General features: G+C 45.1%; 1 protein-coding gene across 4 annotated transcripts in view; it reads right to left on the reverse strand.

Annotated features, from left to right (window-relative positions):
• The window catches only part of FRMD4B (FERM domain containing 4B), a 257,085-nt gene that overhangs the window by 24,209 nt on the left and 214,152 nt on the right, over window positions 1–18,724 (reverse strand). For all 4 annotated transcript variants that reach the window (XM_073644727.1, XM_073644729.1, XM_073644726.1 and 1 more), the window contains exons 8-11: window positions 18,159–18,242; window positions 17,764–17,829; window positions 15,633–15,690; window positions 11,444–11,530 (exon numbers count right to left, since the gene is read on the reverse strand). In XM_073644727.1, coding sequence (XP_073500828.1) covers window positions 11,444–11,530; window positions 15,633–15,690; window positions 17,764–17,829; window positions 18,159–18,242 — 295 coding nt within the window. The remainder of the gene's footprint in view (window positions 1–11,443; window positions 11,531–15,632; window positions 15,691–17,763; window positions 17,830–18,158; window positions 18,243–18,724) is intronic.

The raw sequence follows: 18,724 nt of genomic DNA on the forward strand, positions 1-18,724 counted from the left end.
TCTGTCAGTTGGCTTCTGGTCACTGATATGCCAGGTCCCGTTTATGTTTCCTGCCTTCGGTATCAGTTCCCGTGTCTGAACTGTGTCCTGTCTGTATTATTTTCTAGCCTGTTGTCTTCTGCCTATCCTGGAGGCTGTATTTCCAGGCCTGTGTGAACACGCTCCTAGCCTGTTCGTTCCGCCTTCTAGGGGCCGCATACCTAGACCCGCACCTGTTTCTTGCTGCTGTGTCTGTTCTTGTCTGAATACTCTCCTAGCCTGTTTCCTGTTTTTCTCTATGTCCGTTCCTTCCCTTTTTCTGCAGAGTCTGAACTCGTACCTAACTCCTGCTCGTTGTCACTGTACTTTCGTTTGTGAGTTTGTGGTCCACTCGCTACTTCACTGCAAGTACCCTGTGCGTATCTCGTTCTGCCTTTCCCTTCCTGTCTGTTCCGTGTGAACAGAGCCCTGTCCCCCCTGCTCTGCCTTGCTCACGGCTCCGGCAGTTCTTGCCTGCTCTGCCTTGCTCACCGCTCCGGCGGTTCTAGCCTGCTCTGCCTTGCTCACTGCTCCGGCAGTCCTGCTCCGCTCTGACCCTTTGCTCACTGCTCCGGCAGTCTCGCTCCACTCTGACCCTTTGCTCACTGCTCCGGCAGTGTCGCTCTGCTCTGACCCCTTGCTCACTGCTCCGGCAGTCTCGCTCTGCTCTGACCCTTTGCTCACTGCTCCGGCAGTCTCGCTCTGCTCTGACACTTTGCTCACTGCTCCGGTAGTCTCGCTCCGCTCTGTCCCTTTGCTCGCTGCTCCGGCAGTCTCGCTCTGCTCTGACCCTTTGCTCGCTGCTCCGGCAGTCTTGCTCTGCTCTGACCCTTTGCTCGCTGCTCCGGCAGTTTCGCTCTGCTCTGACGCTTTGCTCGCTGCTCCGGCAGTCTCGCTCTGCTCTGACCCTTTGCTCGCTGCTCCGGCAGTCTCGCTCTGCTCTGACCCTTTGCTCGCTGCTCCAGCAGTCTCGTCCTGCTCTACTCTTGCTCACCGCTCCAGGCGGCCTCGTCCTGCTCTACTCTTGCTCACCGCTCCAGGCGGCCTCGTCCTGCTCTACTCTTGTTCACCGCTCCAGGCGGCCTCGTCCTGCTCTACTCTTGCTCACCGCTCCAGGCGGCCTCGTCCTGCTCTACTCTTGCTCACCGCTCCAGGCGGCCTCGTACTGCTCTACTCTCGCTCACGGCTCCAGGCGGCCTCGTCCTGCTCTACTCTCGCTCACCACTCTGGACGGCCTCACTCTGCTGTGTTTGTCCGCCACATCTGTGGTTCTGTTCCTGAGTCCCAGTGTGTACTGGGTCCTATCCCGCCTGTGTTCCTACCTGCTAGTGCCTCCCTGTCTGCACTCTAGCCGTGCTTGCCTGTACCCCTCAGCCTGCATATCCGCCTGTCTGCATACCAGTCGTGCTCGCCAGCATCCACCCGTCTGTATTCCAGCCGTGTCTGCCTATATCCACCAGTCGGTGTGCCAGCCTAACCTGCCTGTTCCAGTATTCCCCTGTGTGGGTAAACAGCCGTGTCCGGGGTCTGACCTGGAGTAGCACCTGGTCCTTCTGCCCGGTTCCTCCCTGGTGCACTGGCGTCGTATGCCGTCGTACGACCTTGGTCGGATCGGGCAGATACTTAGTTACGCCCCTCCAGGCACTCCTCGGTTCATGACACAGTGGAATCACTACATATACACGCACACGCCGCTCAGCCCGGGCGTGTGCATTACATGGAGCCAAGTGAGGATGTTGCTTCCTATCTCAGTCTTAGCCAATCAGTAAGTCAGGTAGGTTTAGCCAAGTGAGGGTGTTGCTTCCTATCTCAGTCTTTCTTAGCTAATCAGAAAGTCAGGTAGGTGGAGCCAAGTGAGGGTGTTGCTTCCTATCTCAGTCTTAGCTAATCAGAAAGTCAGCTAGGTGAAGCCAAGTGAGGGTGTTGCTTCCTATCTCAGTCTTAGCCAATCAGAAAGTCAGGTAGGTGGAACCAAATGAGGGTGTTGCTTCCTACTATCTTAGTCTTAGACAATCAGAAAGTCAAGTAGGTGGAGCCAAGTGAGGGTGTTGCTTCCTATGTCAGTCGTAACCAATCAGAAAGTCAGGTAGGTGGAGCCAAGTGAAGGTGTTGCTTCCTATCCCCATCTTAGTCAATCAGAAAGTCAGGTAGGTGGAGCCAAGTGAGAGTGTTGCTTCCTATCCCTGTATTAATCAGAAAGTCAGGTAGGTGGAGCCAAGTGAGGGTGTTGCTTCCTATGTCAGTCGTAACCAATCAGAAAGTCAGGTAGGTGGAGCCAAGTGAAGGTGTTGCTTCCTATCCCCGTCTTAGTCAATCAGAAAGTCAGGTAGGTGGAGCCAAGTGAGGGTGTTGCTTCCTATCCCCGTTTAAGTCAATCAGAAAGTCAGGTAGGTGGAGCCAAGTGAGGGTGTTGCTTCCTATCTCAGTCTTAGCCAATCAGAAACTCAGGTAGGTGCAGCCAAGTGAGGATGTTGCTTCCTATCTCAGTCTTAACCAATCAGAAAGTCAGGTAAGTGGAGCCAAATGAGGGTGTTGCTTCCTATCTCAGTCTTAGTCAATCAGAAAGTCAGGTAGGTGGAGCCAAGTGAGGGTGTTGCTTCCTATCTCAGTCTTAGCCAATCAGGAAGTCAGATAGGTGGAGCCAAGTGAGGGTGTTGCTTCCAATCTAAGTCTTAGCCAATCAGGAAGTCAGATAGGTGGAGCCAAGTGAGGGTGTTGCTTCCTATCTCAGTCTTAGCCAGTCAGGATCACAGCTCTAATACTTGATTGGTTAATAGGCAGTGACCTCCCCATCTGCTGTACCAGCTCACTGAATAGTCTAGGGATGTTTAAAAAGCACCTGTCACTTGCCACGAATATGTATTATTTTTTCAACCAGGTGTAAATGCCTCTGTTCTCCTGATTATTAAAAAGTCCACATAGACAATAAATGTGGCATTTTTTTAGTATTTTCTGTCTTTGTTTTTTTTTTGCTTAATCTTCTCTATAGGAAATTAAAAATACCAGAAAAAAAGCACAAAAAAAGGACAACGATGGATCCTTATAACATTTATAGGATTTTTGCTACATAGTGAAACACCTGTAACAACACCCTATAGGATCTTTTGGAATGGCTTTTTCAATGATTTTCATTACAAAGTTTGGAAACTCTATGTATTACAGAGCCAAACATGGACGAGCTGATTGACAACCACGGCTACAAGCCTGAAGGTCCACATACCTGGAATAGCAGAAATGCTTTTACCTATGGGATGATTATTAACTTTCCATCTTGGCAATCGGTTCACATTTTTATCATAGACTCTGGAACATGAGAAAAATGCTGTATACAATGACTACGATGTACGATGTGCAGATGTACTACGAGGGCAAGGAGTCTTCTACATGGCAGTCAGGTGGTACTACACTTTTTGGCTTGGTCGCCTGCTGATCCCACAGGCAACATCAGATTTTTTTCTAAGCCGTGTCAGAAGCAGGCTCCGAGCTGACAAGCCGATTCACCTGGGGGGCCACATTCTGATAAAACATCCCCTTTAGGGTACATTCACATGTAGAAAATTTCTGCTGGGGATTTTGCCATCCAAATCTGCACTAAAATCCATGGCAGACTCTGCTGTGAAAATCAGATTTAAAATCCTCAACGTAGATGGATTTCTGCTGCTGATTCGTGTGGATAAGATTTGGTAGTCTCATCCACTTTGTTCTTACTGCATTTTTCATGCAGAAACAGCTTCAGGAAACTCTCCTTTTTCTGGAGATTTTGGAGGAGTTTCTCTTTTCCTTAAAGATTTGTTGTTTGCAACCTTTTGGATTTGACAGTGTCTAATTTAGGCCTCATTCACACCTATTTTCATGGATAGCACTTGTCACTGTGATGGTCTATGGGACCATTCACATGTCCGTGACTTTTCGCAGTCCAAGCGGTCAGCAGAAAATCACAGACATATCTGATTTTGATGGGATCACAATCGCCAATGCAAATCTATGGGTCCGTGAAAGAAATCGGACCGGCAGAGAGGAGAAGGTGGAGAAACTTATTTTTTTTCCACGTATGAGAAAAACTGATGACACTTGGACCATACTTGGATTAAATATGGGTTCCTTTTGCTCATAGTGAGAAAATCAGAATTGCGAAGGAAGCCCTAGACTTGGTCCCATCAAGATCAAGCACTTTTTTTTTCTCCATCGGGTGTTTTTCAAATCCTTTAAAAAAAAAATAAGATAAAAAAACTCTTTGTATGAACAGCAAAAGTGACTTCCCTTAGAAAGGAACAGGCAGTTTTCCAAGGGATTTTGAAACATTTTTTGAAGAAGATCTGCTTCAAGAAGCTCCTCCAAAACTCCGTGTGAGCGTAGCCTAATAAGCTGCGGATTTTCCACCTGCGAATCTGTACAAAAAATCTGCAGCAAATACGCTACATGAGAACAGATCCTTCAAGAAAATGTTCTAATATATGCAAAATTAGACCTAATGTCAGTGCCACCAAACTTCCACTTCTGGTGGGACAGATACAGATCTCATTTCCACGCCCATTTGGGTTTTGGCCATTTGTTGAGTATTGTATAATGTGTGAGAAAAGCACACACATGAGAAGAAGAGGTCTGGGTATAATCAGATCACCCTGCTGGGAAGGACAGATCCTCCTCCATTAACAGGTCTGGACTGAGATGTCTCCTCAAAAGGCCTCACCCTGTACATTCATGTGACCGGAGGTTGAAGACTTAGGCCTCTTTTGTTTTGGATCCATAATCATAAAGCCTTTCAATTCCTTACTGAATACCATGATAATAATTATTATTCCAAGATCTCTATCCATTATACTTCACCCATTGAACACAACCACCCAAATAAAAAATTATGTCTCGGTAATCTTAGGCTCCTACGTGGAGATAACCTTAAAAAATAATGATTGGTAAATCTGTCCAATACATGGCATGGTTCTGCTGCCCTTTTGATGGGGAAAGGGGTTTATACCCCATGGCCATAGAGATGAAGTAGACATCAGCTGAGCGTTGAGTGTTTTCAACAGGGTGGGACGAGAAAGCAGCTGTCAGACATTTCTGGCATCGGCTTATCTCCAGTGAAAATAAAAGTATTCCAAATCCTCGTCTTTCCCCAACAGCATCTGTCAGGGAATGGTCATAAGGCCACCATACTTATCAGATGGTCAGACAATCTTGCCAAGAGAAGACATCCTTCTTGTAGTATATATAGGTTTAAGGCTACCGCCAGATACCACGGGCCATTTATGGGGAAATTCAACATTCCCAATCCTTCTTAATACCAAACCTGCCATTGGGGTAAGAGTTGGGACATCACCTTATAAATTAGATAATAACCAGGTCTGGCCAAAATAAGGTGAAAGGGCAACATACTGTAATACTGAATATCTAATGTGTATGGACAAATAACAGTATATATATATATATATATATATATATATATATATATATATATATACATATACTAGCTTCAGAGGAAGTTTTAGTTTGCGCAGTAAACATTGTCCTTGAGTTTTATGGACCTGTAAACTGGACATAACATTACCTGTAAATAAGTTATATTTTGCCCTCACGTGTTCACACCTATAAAGGACATGACACGTCGTATTTATTAGCGTTTCACCTCACAGCTTTCTATATCCAGAGACTATAATAGTCAGTCATAAAAAAATAACCCAACAATGACCAGTTATTATGGGTCAGTAGTGACTTGTACAGATCAAACTGGCTGAAGAAAAGTTGCACCAGCTGAAATTACTCAAATATCTGGTCACACGCTTCCGGGTGACAACAAATATGGCCGCCACTGCAGACCCACAAGTCATGAAAGCCAAAAGGTCATTATGTGCGCCTATTGATCCTTCAATCGCCAAGCCAAATGGGACGACAACTCAGTTCAGCCCATGACTAAGAACTTTCTGCTTTCTTAGCTGTCTATCACCCTGACACACAGGGCGTCGATACAAGAAATTTCCTTCCTGACCCGATCTCACCTGCAACCTGCTTGCACTTCTAACCACCCACATGAGACGGTATGTGAGGAGTGTCTCACATATGGAGGTAGAGGAAGGATGCAGGTATTTCTCATACTATGTATTGTTCCCAGCTATCAGCCAAATCTGTTATGATCTGCAACAAGTACTAAGGAAAGATAGGGGAAAGCTGTCCCTACAGTAAGACTAAGCTGAATCCCTACGATGTAGCGGGCTGCCTGTTCCTAGCGAACAGACCCGCCTTAGTCCTCGACTAGTCTGAACGAAGACCTATAGCATAAGGGGAGGGGTCCCTAAAAGAACTAAGGACTGGGACAAAAATGGGACACCTCCTAAACAGAGAAGTTGTTGCAGAACACAAAAAGAAAAACTGACAAAAAGGTACTAGAGGTCCCAGAAGGACCAAGCGAACTGACAGAGAAAGGCACCGAAGCACCTGGCTAGAGAAACAGTCAAACACTGAAGTCCAGCACAGCCAAAAGGGCGGAGCTGGAATATAAAGGAAGATGGTCACGTGACTGCAAAATACAAGATGGAAAAAACAAACAGGAGGGTTCTAACAATATTATTGGGAAAAGTATGGTGGAAGTGTTCTTCCATTGACAAGAAGTCCCTAGCTTTGTATATCAGTAACTCCATATCATGCTCCAGCAGTATTATAGCATGTTGAAGAACCTCCTGCCCAAAACACATTATTCAGGCTTCCTATAGTATGCCAATGATTCCTGCTGTATGGAGGTATTCATAGATTCAAGTGACTGCGGAGGTCTATAATTCTCACAATGTGGGCTGGACACTCCAGGAGACCGGGACTTCCAGCCGTTCCTCACAATGTGGTGTGGACACTCCAGGAGGCCGTGACTTTCCAGCCATTACTAACAATGTGGTGTGGACACTCCAGGAGGCTGTGACTTTCCAGCTGTTCCTCATAATGTTGGGTAGATACTCCAGGAGACTGTGACTTCCAGCCATTCCTCACAATTTGGTGTGGACCCTCCAGAAGACTGGGACTTCCAGCTGTTCCTCACAATGCGGAGTAGACTCTCCAGGAGACTGTGACTTCCAGCAGTCCCTCAGAATGTGGGGTGGACAGTCCAGGAGACTGTGGTTTCCAGCCGTTCCTCACAATGCGGACACTCCAGGAGACTGTGACTTCCAGCCGTTCCTCATAATGTGAGGTGGGCACTCCAGGAGACAGTGACTTCCAGCCACTCCTCACACTGTGGTGGGGACACTTAAGGAGGCTGTAACTTTCCAGCTGTTTCTCACAGTGCTGGGGTGGACAGTCCAAGAGACCATGACTTCCAGCCGTTCCTCACAATGTGGTGTGAACATTTCAGGAGACTGTGACTTTCCAGGCATTTCTCACAGTATTGGGTGGACAGTCAAAGAGTCCATGACTTTCAGCAAATTGCTCACATTATTACCCTCTTAGCCCAGCATAAATGTTTGACTGCCTCCTTAAACAGCCTCCAAGCAAACAGCCTCCAAGAACATGGCACAAGGGATGTCCATGCTAGGTCCGGTCTAGGGGGACATTTATGTGGCCATCAGGATTCTTTACTTTATGCAACCCTTTGCTACCCCTTTAATGGCTGCAGACCTAGACTTAGGATCTCGAAGAGCACTAGGATGGGACCCCAAGGTGTAACTTGGACGGACTCACCTCAAGTTTCAAGGAGAGGAGCCTGCTTATCCGTGAGGCCGGTTTCACATATCCAACTTTCACAGTCTGAATACAGACCATGATGCCTGGACCGGCCGTGGATCTTCCGATTCAAACACATCAGCCTCATTAGCAAATGAAACTGTTGAGTTTGGGTTGGGAGACCCGCGACTGGTCTGGATATTGCAGTCCGTATTCAGACTATGAATGTGGGATGTGTCAGACCAGCTTGACCCACGCTATTTCGGAAAAGGTTTTTCAAGGCCCTATCTTTTTTTTGCAGAGGGCTTGCAATGCACCACATTCTGCACTTTTTCGCACTTGGGTGAATAATAAGTAAGAATGCAAAGACACAAATTAGGAATAATACCGCTGCTATTTCTGTCTAATTTTACAGCCCGATGCCAATAAAACCTGAACCGAGTCATTTCATAAAAAAATATCTTCCGCCAATTAGGAACTTAGTGGTTTCAGCAGCCGTATTAGTCCGGACGGGACCGTGAGAAAGTCATGAATCAAATGATGTGGCCGCTTTCCCCATTCACATTTTTTTGTCTCTCCTGGTGCCTCCGCCCAAGTAAATCCAGCAGAAGAGCCGGGGAGTGGAGCCGAAAATATTTATAGAGCAGGTGAAGGAAAGAAGAAGAGGCACTGAAGAAGTTTCTGGGCTGAATGAAAGGGCCGGTACACCGCCCCACATTCTCCAGGTCCGGTAAAAGAAACATCAGCTCCAGTTATGTACAGTCATACATGTACAGGGTGAGCAAATACCGGACTCCATTCCACGATTGCTAACATTACTGGTATTATGCCTTGGCTCAATATACAAGTTATTGTTCACCTAGACCAGGGATGTCAAAGTCAAACACACAAAGGGTCAAAACGAAAAACTTGAACAAAGTTGCGGGTCAACCAGTATAACGTATAATGGGCCCCACATAGTCCTCCATACAGAATAATGGGCCCCATATAGTTCTCCATACAGTATAATGGGCCCCACATAGTCCTCCATACAGAATAATGGGCCCCACATAGCCCTCCATACAGTATAATGGGCCCCACATAGTCCTCCATACAGAATAATGGGCTCCACATAGCCCTCCATACAGAATAAAGGCCCCACATAGTCCTCCATACAGAATAATGGGCCCCAAATAGTCCTCCATACAGAATAATTGGCACCATATAGTCCTCCATACAGTATAATGGGCCCCACATAGTCCTCCATACAGTATAATGGTCCCATATAGTCCTCCAGATAGTATAATGGGCCCCACATAGTCCTCCATACAGTATAATGGGCCCCATATAGTCCTCCATACAGTATAATGGGCCCCACATAGTCCTCCATATGGAATAATGGCCTAACATAGTCCTCCAAACAGAATAATGGCCCCACATAGTCCTCCATACAGTATAATGGCCCTTCGTAGTCCTCCATACTGAATAATGGGCCCCACAAAGTCCTTCATACAGAATAATAGGCCCCACAAAGTCCTCCATACAGAATAATAGGCCCCAAATAGTCCTCCATACAGAATAATAGGCCCCACAAAGTCCTCGATACAGAATAATAGGCCCCACATAGTCCTCCATACAGTATAATGGGCCCCACATAGTCCTCCATACAGTATAATGGGCCTCACATAGTCCTCCATACATAATAATGGTCCCACATAGTCCTCCATACAGAATAATGGGCCCCCACATAGTCCTCCATACAGATCAATGGGCCCTGCATAGTTTTCCATACAGAATAATGGGCTCCACATAGTCCTCCATGCAGTATAATGGGCCCCCACATAGTCCTCTATACAGTATAATGGCACCACATAGTCCTCCATACAGTATAATGGCCCCACATAGTCCTCCATACAGAATAATGTCCCCACATAGTCCTCCATACAGTATAATGGGCCCCCATATAGTCCTCCATACAGTATAATGGGCCCCCACATAGTCCTCCATACAGTATAATGGCCCCACATAGTTCTCCATACAGTATAATGGGCCCCACATAGCCCTCCATACAGAATAATGGCCCCACATAGTCCTCCATACAGTATAATGGGCCCCACATAGTCCTCCATACAGAATAATGGCCCCACATAGTCCTCCATACAGAATAATGGCCCCACATAGTCCCCCATACAGAATAATGGCCCCACATAGTCCTCCATACAGTATAATGGGCCCCACATAGTCCTCCATACAGTATAATGAGCCCCACATAGTCCTCCATACAGAATAATGGCCCCACATAGTCCTCCATACAGTATAATGTGCCCCACATAGTCCTCCATACAGAATAATGGGCCCACATAGGGGTGGTGGTTCTGGTGTTGCGGGCCAAATATAATCACCCTGCGGGCCAGAGTTTGACATATATGACCTAGGGGGAAAGGATAACAAAAGTATATGCCAAAAAATCCAAAACAACCAATTGTGTACATCCTCTCAACTTGAATAGAGTAGACAGCACATACAAAGAGCGTCTGTCTGTGGAGGACCAGCATCTTGGATGTGGTGTAATACTTCATTTCCCCTGCGGGGATGCTGCAGGGAAACTGAACGCTTACTATTCGGCAGATTACAGCTGATTACTGGTCCCAGTGGGAGAGCATCATATCCCTTCCCTAAAATTGCAGATTTTGGATTCTGTTTGTCTTGTTATATTCAATTGATTTGTAGGGGGTGTCGCCTGGATCTTGTTTATCAGGGATACAGACCGCACCTCCGTCAGAGTTCTGATCTAGGAGACTAAACACAATGTGAACTCAGCCCTAAAAATTAAATAGACCAGGTTGAGTTTGGTGAGATCTGCTTATGTAGACCCCAATTTATTCACCTATTAACCCTTTCTTTGCATACCCGGGACAACTCAACCCACCCTAGCGCCCAGAGGAAACAACACAATATGACACAAGGGATTTAAAAAAAACATGGCTTCTTTCTATCAGGCACAGCGCCTCTCTTGTCCATAGGCTGTGTCTGGTGTTGCATCTCTGCCATCCATTCACTGAGCTGCAATACCATATGGAGCCTTTGAGGAAGAGTGGCACTGTTTCTATAAGTACAGCCAACCTCTAGAAACCCCCGACAGGTTGATCTGATGCCGGATTATCAGATTAACAGTAATATATACATTTATATACACAACAACCATCCTGTACCTGTTTTTCCTGCAACCTTGCATTGCCCAACATTTAAATACCGCCGTGCAAGAAATTTCATAAATGCAAAAGACGTGACTCATTATGGGTAATTGCATATGTCCGTGAGTCAAACCACCATAACCTTTAATAATTGACGCCATTTTATTCTACCGGGAACGATTCTCTGGACTTCTAGGACTAAATTTAGGACGTGAGAACAGTGAACAGACGGGTGATACTGATATAAAAAAATGTGCAAATTGTAGGAATGAAATGAAACTGCTGAACCAAGGTTTCACAAATTGGATTTAACAACACCACACCTGTCCACTATAATTAATCAGGCCGAGCTGCAATACCACATACAGCCTTTGGACAGGGGTGGCGCTATTTTTGGAATGTTTTGCAATCCTGCAAAACCCTTTTAAATGCACAAGTGACAGTGAACATAAGAAATGATATTTCTTACAAGCAGCTTCCAACATGTGGCTTTCCAGCCACTGAAGAATGAAAACTCTGAGCATGCTGAGAGTTGTAGTGTCACAGGTTGGGGCCAAGAGTTTATACAGAGGCTATATCTATACATCAGATGCTGTAAGAGGACAAACCTTTCTAGGCTTTATCTTGTCTTGAATATCGTATTGTCCGATTCCCTTGTAGCTAATTCCCAGCCACCAGGGGATTCCTTGCTTGTCCTGGAAAGAATGGAAAAAAAGCTTTATTAAAGGGTCACAAACGAAAAATAAAGTAAATCCTACAGGCTCATCATGAGCCACAGAACAACAACTGACTCGCTCTGATGGCCATTGTTTGGCCAACAAACATCTAATTGGTATGACGGATTTAAGATTGTTTGACTGACCGTCTCGCTCATACACAGGAGCAGACTTGGACTGGCCCATGGGGGAACGCCCTTATATGAGCGGTAGTTGGCATAATTCATTTGATTCACTGAGTACAGACAAGGGCAGCATCTCATCATTCATTTACCTTACTACCCAGTCTATACCGGTATATATATATATATTTGCATTTCGCTGAAGAATGGGCCCCCAAAGTCAGTGTTACTGGTGGGCCCTCGTCACGCCAGTTTATCTGACACTGCACAGGAGTGCTCATTCAGTCACTGTCACGAGTGTGTCAGATCTGACAGTCGATCTGCAGTTGGTTGCAGAAGATCTCTTCGGTTAGCATTACATACACCTTCTTAAATCTGTCTCACTCTAGGACCCAGCGGCTACCTCCCTCCTGCTCTGATTGACACCCCAGCCTGGGTGTTTAAATACTTTTAGTTTTGCTACAGGGAGGTGCCGGTGATATTCACATGTTCCCTTGTGTAGGCTTGGAGCTATTGCAGTTGGCTTACTTCCTCTCTGGTGCTTGGAGGACATTTGGTGTAATATCTCTGAAGTCGGCTCAAGCTAAGTTGCTTCCCCCTGTCTTTGTCTCCCTTGTTGTCTTTAGTTGTTAGTGGGGACTGACTAGTGCTCATCCCCCCTTCCCTATCCAGGGCCAAGCTCTAGGGAGATAAAGGGCTTAGGTTTCCTATTCGGCGATTGGTGAGGAACCAATATAGGGATGGTAAGGAAGACAGGGTGATATTAGATCAGCCTAGGTCCTAGGAGGTCTCCAGTCCCACTTTCCCTTGTGTCTGGGCTCCCTTCCCCTCTTCTTTTTGTGTTGCACTTTGTCTTTCCTACACTGTGCGTGACAACCACACGCTCCTGTGTTCATTATGAGAGAGCCGCTGCCAGACATCTCTTGTGGCGGCTCATCTCCAGAAGAACCAAAGGATCATCAGTAATAGGACGTGCTGGGCACCCAGACAAATTAAACTGTTGTCCAAACCCGTCAATGACTATAGGGATGGGGGATGAAGGTAGCTGGTCTTTGTTTAATATGGATGGATGTTCGTTTTAATGATTGTCCTGTAATTACTACATTTCCAATCTGTATGACCAAGCAGATCTTCCCCTAGTAATCTCTGGGATTTATAAAAGTCGATCGGCAGCAATCAGTTGATCACCAGATCAACTTCAATAGAAGAAGATCATGTTATGTTAAAACCATCCCTTAAAAATATCATCATGTTGATAATTAAAGTTTCCCTTAGGCTGCATTTCCACATTGCGGTTATGCAGTGCTACTGCAGGGTTTGACTGTTCACAATTAAAGGGAATTTGTCACTCGCCATAAATATGCAATTTTTTTACCTGATGTAAATGCCGCTGTTCTCCTGAATCCGGCGTTGTGTTTCTTTTGTTCCTGCGCCTCTCCGTTCCGGAGATATGGCCCCTTCTTCCTTGTATGTACATCTAGTCATTAGCAACTGGACATGGTCCTCAAGAACACACCCACAGAAAAGAGTTTATGACCACACCCACTTAGTTAACAAGACTAGACTTATATACAGGGAAGAGGAGGCTGTATCTCAGGAAGGGAGAGGACCAGGAACAAAAGAAAAACATCGCCGGATTCAGGAGAAAAGCGGCATTTACACCGGTTAAAAAAAATACATATTTAGGGCAAGTGACAGGTCGTCTTTAAGTCATCTGCCCTGCAAGGAATATGCCATAGATGTCAGTTAAAACCTGTATCCAACTCAAGAATAGTGGTCTCCAGATGTTTATCTCGCATCCGCTTTGAAAAGAGAGGTGACAACCCATGGGAAGCCATGCAAGTATGAATATATAGTATACAGTTATATGAAAAAGTTTGGGCACCCCTATTAATCTTAAGCTTAATGTTTTTTACAAATTGGTGTTTTTGCAACAGCTATTTCAGTTTGATATATGTAATAACTGTTGGACACAGTAATGTTTCTGCCTTGAAATGAGGTTTATTGTACTAACCGAAAATGTGCAATCTGCATTCAAACAAAATTTGACAGGTGCATAAGTATGGGCAACCTTATCATTTTCTTGTTTTAAATACTCCTACCTACTTTTTACTGACTTACTAAAGCCCTTTTTTTGGTTTTGTAACCTCATTGAGCTTTGAACTTCATAGCCAGGTGTATGCAATCATGAGAAAAGCTACTTAAAGTGGCCACTTGCAAGTTGTTCTCCTGTTTGAATCTCCTCTGAAGAGTGGCATCATGGGCTCCTCAAAACAACTGTCAAATGATCTGAAAACAAAGATTATTCAACATAGTTGTTCAGGGGAAGGATACAAAAAGCTGTCTCAGCGATTTAACCTGTTAACACAGGGACAGTTCTGGTTAAGGCCAGAAGTGGCAAACCAAGAAAAACATCAGAAAGGCAGAGAAGAAGAATGGTGAGATCAGTCAAGGACAATCCTCAGACCACCTCCAGAGAGCTGCAGCATCAACTTGCTGCAGATGGTGTCACTGTGCATCGGTCAACTATACAACGCACTTTGCACAAGGAGAAGCTGTATGGGAGAGTGATGCGAAAGAAGCCGTTTCTGCAAGCACACCACAAACAGAGTCGGCTGAGGTATGCAAAAGCACATTTGGAGAAGCCAATTTCTTTTTGGAAGAAGGTCCTGTGGACTAATGAAACCAAGATTGAGTTGTTTGGTCATACAAAAAGGCGTTATGCATGGCGGCAAAAAAACACAGCATTCCAAGAAAAACACTTGCTACCCACAGTAAAATTTGGTGGAGGTTCCATCATACTTTGGGGCTGTGTGGCCAATGCCGGCACCGGGAATCTTGTTAAAGTTGAGGGATGCATGGATTCCACTCAGTATCAGCAGATTCTTGACAATAATGTTCAAGAATCAGTCACAAAGTTGAAGTTATGCAGGGGATGGATCTTTCAGCTAAGCACCACTCCAAATCTACTCAGGCATTCATGCAGAGGAACAATTACAATGTTCTGGAATGGCCATTCCAGTCCCCAGACCTGAATATCATTGAACATCTGTGGGATCATTTGAAGAGGGCTGTCCATGCTCGGCAACCATCAAACTTAACTGAACTGGAATTGTTTTGTAAAGAGGAATGGTCAAAAATACCTTCATCCAGGATCCAGGAAATCATTAAAAGCTACAGGAAGCGACTAGAGGCTGTTATTTTTGCAAAAGGAGGATCTACTAAATATTAATGTCACTTTTCTGGTGAGGTGCCCATACTTATGCACCTGTCAAATTTTGTTTGAATGCAGATTGCACATTTTCTGTTAGTACAATAAACCTCATTTCAAGGCAGAAACATTACTGTGTCCAACAGTTATTACATATATCAAACTGAAATAGCTGTTGCAAAAACACCAATTTTTATAAAACATTAAGCTTTAGATTAATAGGGGTGCCCAAACTTTTTCATATAACTGTATATGATCCCCTCTGAGTTCACAGCAGCAGCAAGACAAGTGAACCCTGTTCTCGAGATGGGTGCTGATCCTAGAGGTGGATGTGCTTTAAATGTCTGAGATATCGATACCCCTTTAGGAGCAAGTTTCTGAATTTAGGTTCAAATGGCCTTTACTAAGTGCTTGTTATTATCATTTTAGCCTACAAAACATTTCCAGGATTAAGTGAAAGAAAAATCCATAAAATACATTGAAAAGCAAAGTGAAACAACAGAGAGCCAGCATGTAAAGTAGCCCAGGGGATGCAGCTCAATGCCAGGCAGCGGCAGACAAAGGAAATGAAAGCAATAGAAAAAACTTCCAGCGTTTCATAGAGAATATCTTCATAAAAGATCAAAACACTGGAAGCGCACGGCCAATTCTTTCCACTTTATTAAAGGCCGTCTTGACCTAGTAATAAAGTCTGTGAAGATGAAAATAACCATTTTATGGATGTGTTTATAGAGGAACGGTCACTGACCTTTACTTTGTAGTAATGAACACCATATGTGGGCAGAGCTTCCACTATTTTCATGTACCTGCAGGTGGGGGGAACAGAGAAAGAAGAAAAGCTGTCACATAAAATAATGAACTAAAGTTGAAATGTACTGCATGTTTGTCATCACAGCGGGCGCTGCGTGCATCTAGTAGCCGGCACTATCGGGGGGCATCCATATAGCAACAATATACACTGGGCTAGATGACAATTAACTAGATCATATCAAATAAATGACTGCACAAAAATAGGTTAGTGACATGTAATATAGTGAAAAGTGGACCACCCTGGATGTCCATGCCGCTGCGGTGCCCAGCATATGGAACCAGTGGGCAACTGCCCCAAAGTTTTTCTTCCGAGGGGGTACACACTGGTTCCCAACACTAAAAATAAGAAAAAAGTTAAAGCGTTATTTCCAACACTTAAAATGATCACCTATCCCGTGGTCAGGAGATAACTTGGGGATTGTTATGGGTTTGACCGAACCCAAGAATGGAACTCTGAAATGTCTTGACCAAATCAAGCAACACTTTCCGATCATTGAGTTAGAAAGTTATGAAGTACTCTGGGAAATAACTCTTTAACCAAAGGGTTAATATTGAAGCCTAAGTTACTAGCATTTAGCAAAAAGATTTGCAGGACCCTAGTCCAGAGGTCACGTCAGAACCCTGCGAACTTCCTCCAACCTGTGGCATCCCCAACGACTCTTCTGATTAGTAGGACCAGCGTGATGTCATTATGGGGCTTACTAATCAGAAGAGGCGCCAGGTAGAAGGAGGTACGTAGTACTCTGGCCCGGATGTCCCCAGACTTCCAATGTGAACACTGGACCTGGATCCTGAGAATCTTTTTGCTCAACTTTACCCAATACACGCTGGACTTAAATAAATGTGGTGGCACCATTTGCCACTGTTCCAGTTTTTTTCCCACTGCCCATTCATGACCCTAAATATACTTGTCAACATTTAGGCAAGGTTATCCGAGCGGGGATCATACGAAGTGCCGAAAATTTTTCACCATAACCAAGCCTGTTCTAGACCTCTCCATAGAAGGTCCCTCCTGGAAGTGCTGCTTCCTGAAATGTTTCTAGAAGAATTTGGTGTGCGTGTGGGAGATTTGCCAAATCCTCCATCAGTCATGGAGGTCTCTCTCATGTTTCTGGAGTGCAACCCAGTGTATTAATATTTTATTATTATTTATTATTATAGTGCCATTCATTCCACAGCACTTTACATGTGAAAGGGATATACATAGCACAAACAATTACAATATATTTTAAACAATACAAGTCGGCGACTGGTACAGGAGGAGCGATGGACCCTGCCCGCGAGGGCTCACCATGTACAAGGGATGGGTGAGGATACAGTAGGTAAGGGTAGAGCTGGTCATGCAGCGGTATGGTGGAGCGAGGGTTACTGCATGTTGTAGGCTTGTTGGAAGAGGTGGGTCTTCAGGTTCCTTTTGAAGGTTTCCACGGTAGGCGAGAGTCTGATATGTTGGGGTAGAGAGTTCCAGAGTAGGGGGGATGCACTGGAGAAATCTTGTATGCGATTGTGGGAAGAGGAGATAAGAGGGGAGTAGAGAAGGAGATCTTGTGAGGATCGGAGGTTGCGTGCAGGTAAGTACCGGGAGACTAGGTCACAGATGTATGGAGGAGACAGGTTGTGGATGGCTTTGTATGCCATGGTTAGGCTTTTGATCTGGGGTCTCTGGGCAATGGGGAGCCAGTGAAGGGACTGACAGAGAGGAGAGGCCGGGGAATAGCGAGGGTACAGGTAGATTAGTCGGGCAGCAGAGTTTAGGATAGATTGGAGAGTGCGAGTGTTAGAGGGGAGGCCACAGAGCAAGAGGTTGCAGTAGACAAGGCAGGAGATGATGAGGGCGTGCACTAGTGTTTTTGCGGATTCATGGTTGAGGAATGTGCGGATCCGGGAGATATTTTTGAGTTGGAGTCGGCAGGAAGTGGAAAGGGCTTGGATATGTGGTTTGAAGGAGAGTTCAGAGTCAAGGGTTACCCCCTTGTACCAATATCCATCTACAAGCCATACTAAGAATATCAAACAAGGAGAGAGCAGAGAGGAGGACACAGTGCACCTCATGCACATGCGTATCTTACCGGACTATGGCTTGTCCTCTAGTGACACCTTTTAGCTTCTTGCAATGTGCAATGACTCGATCCTCACTAGATGTAAAAAAAAAACAATACAATTTGCATTACAAGACAGTAGATATTATTGTTTTTCCTCATTCACTGCTATATTAGTTCATTTTAGCACATCACCAACCATGTGCCATTATAAACCTGCTTTATGAGGCAGAGGAGCCTTTGGGGGCAGGGCCACCTGCATCTCCTTCAGCTTCACCCCTGGTCACTGAGTGAGTGTCCATGCAGCAAATACTCCTGTAATCCAACGCGCTTCAGTAGTAAGCAGTTACAACCACATGTGGCCGGCTACGAGTATAGAGAAACGGCCGTTATGGGTTGCGTAGTCATGCAGCTCGTTTACATACCAGTAGGTAAGGGACGGGTGTTCGTGTAGTGTTCTGGTTGGCAGCGCTGGCAGAATCTTCAGATCTTTTCGTGCATTTTCATCACTGGAGCAAAACAAAGAAGAAGAAAAGAGAAACTATTGTTTGTTTTTCCTGGTAGGGGATGAATTACTAATCACAGAGGAACATTGTTCATTTACACTCAAGTTTCAAGGTGGACTGTTCTCGAGTGACAGTGACACAATAAAATTAGGTTATGTACGCCTCTGACTGCTAGGATGGAAGCTACAGACTGCAGAGCAAATCAGCATCAGACTTTTAAGAAAAGCAAACAGTAAAACCATAACAAAAATAAAACAAATGAAATCTTCAAAATTGTGCAAAAATTTTCTCTATAGCCATTTATTCTGCTCAAACTGGGTGACGTACCATAAGCCTACCATGAAAGCTTCCATGACACTTTCTTAGAACCATGTGCAATACAATTCAGAACAACTAGGCAGATTTTTTTATTGAAGAATTTTGGAAAGGCGAGTGTCAACCTCATTGGAACGGCTATGGGAACCATATTGGTCATTAACCGGCTT

Source organism: Phyllobates terribilis, unplaced genomic scaffold (assembly GCF_046119375.1).
Source record: "Phyllobates terribilis strain yellow unplaced genomic scaffold, ASM4611937v1 Scaffold_8__6_contigs__length_399053987, whole genome shotgun sequence".
In the NCBI taxonomy this organism is placed as follows: domain Eukaryota; kingdom Metazoa; phylum Chordata; class Amphibia; order Anura; family Dendrobatidae; genus Phyllobates; species Phyllobates terribilis.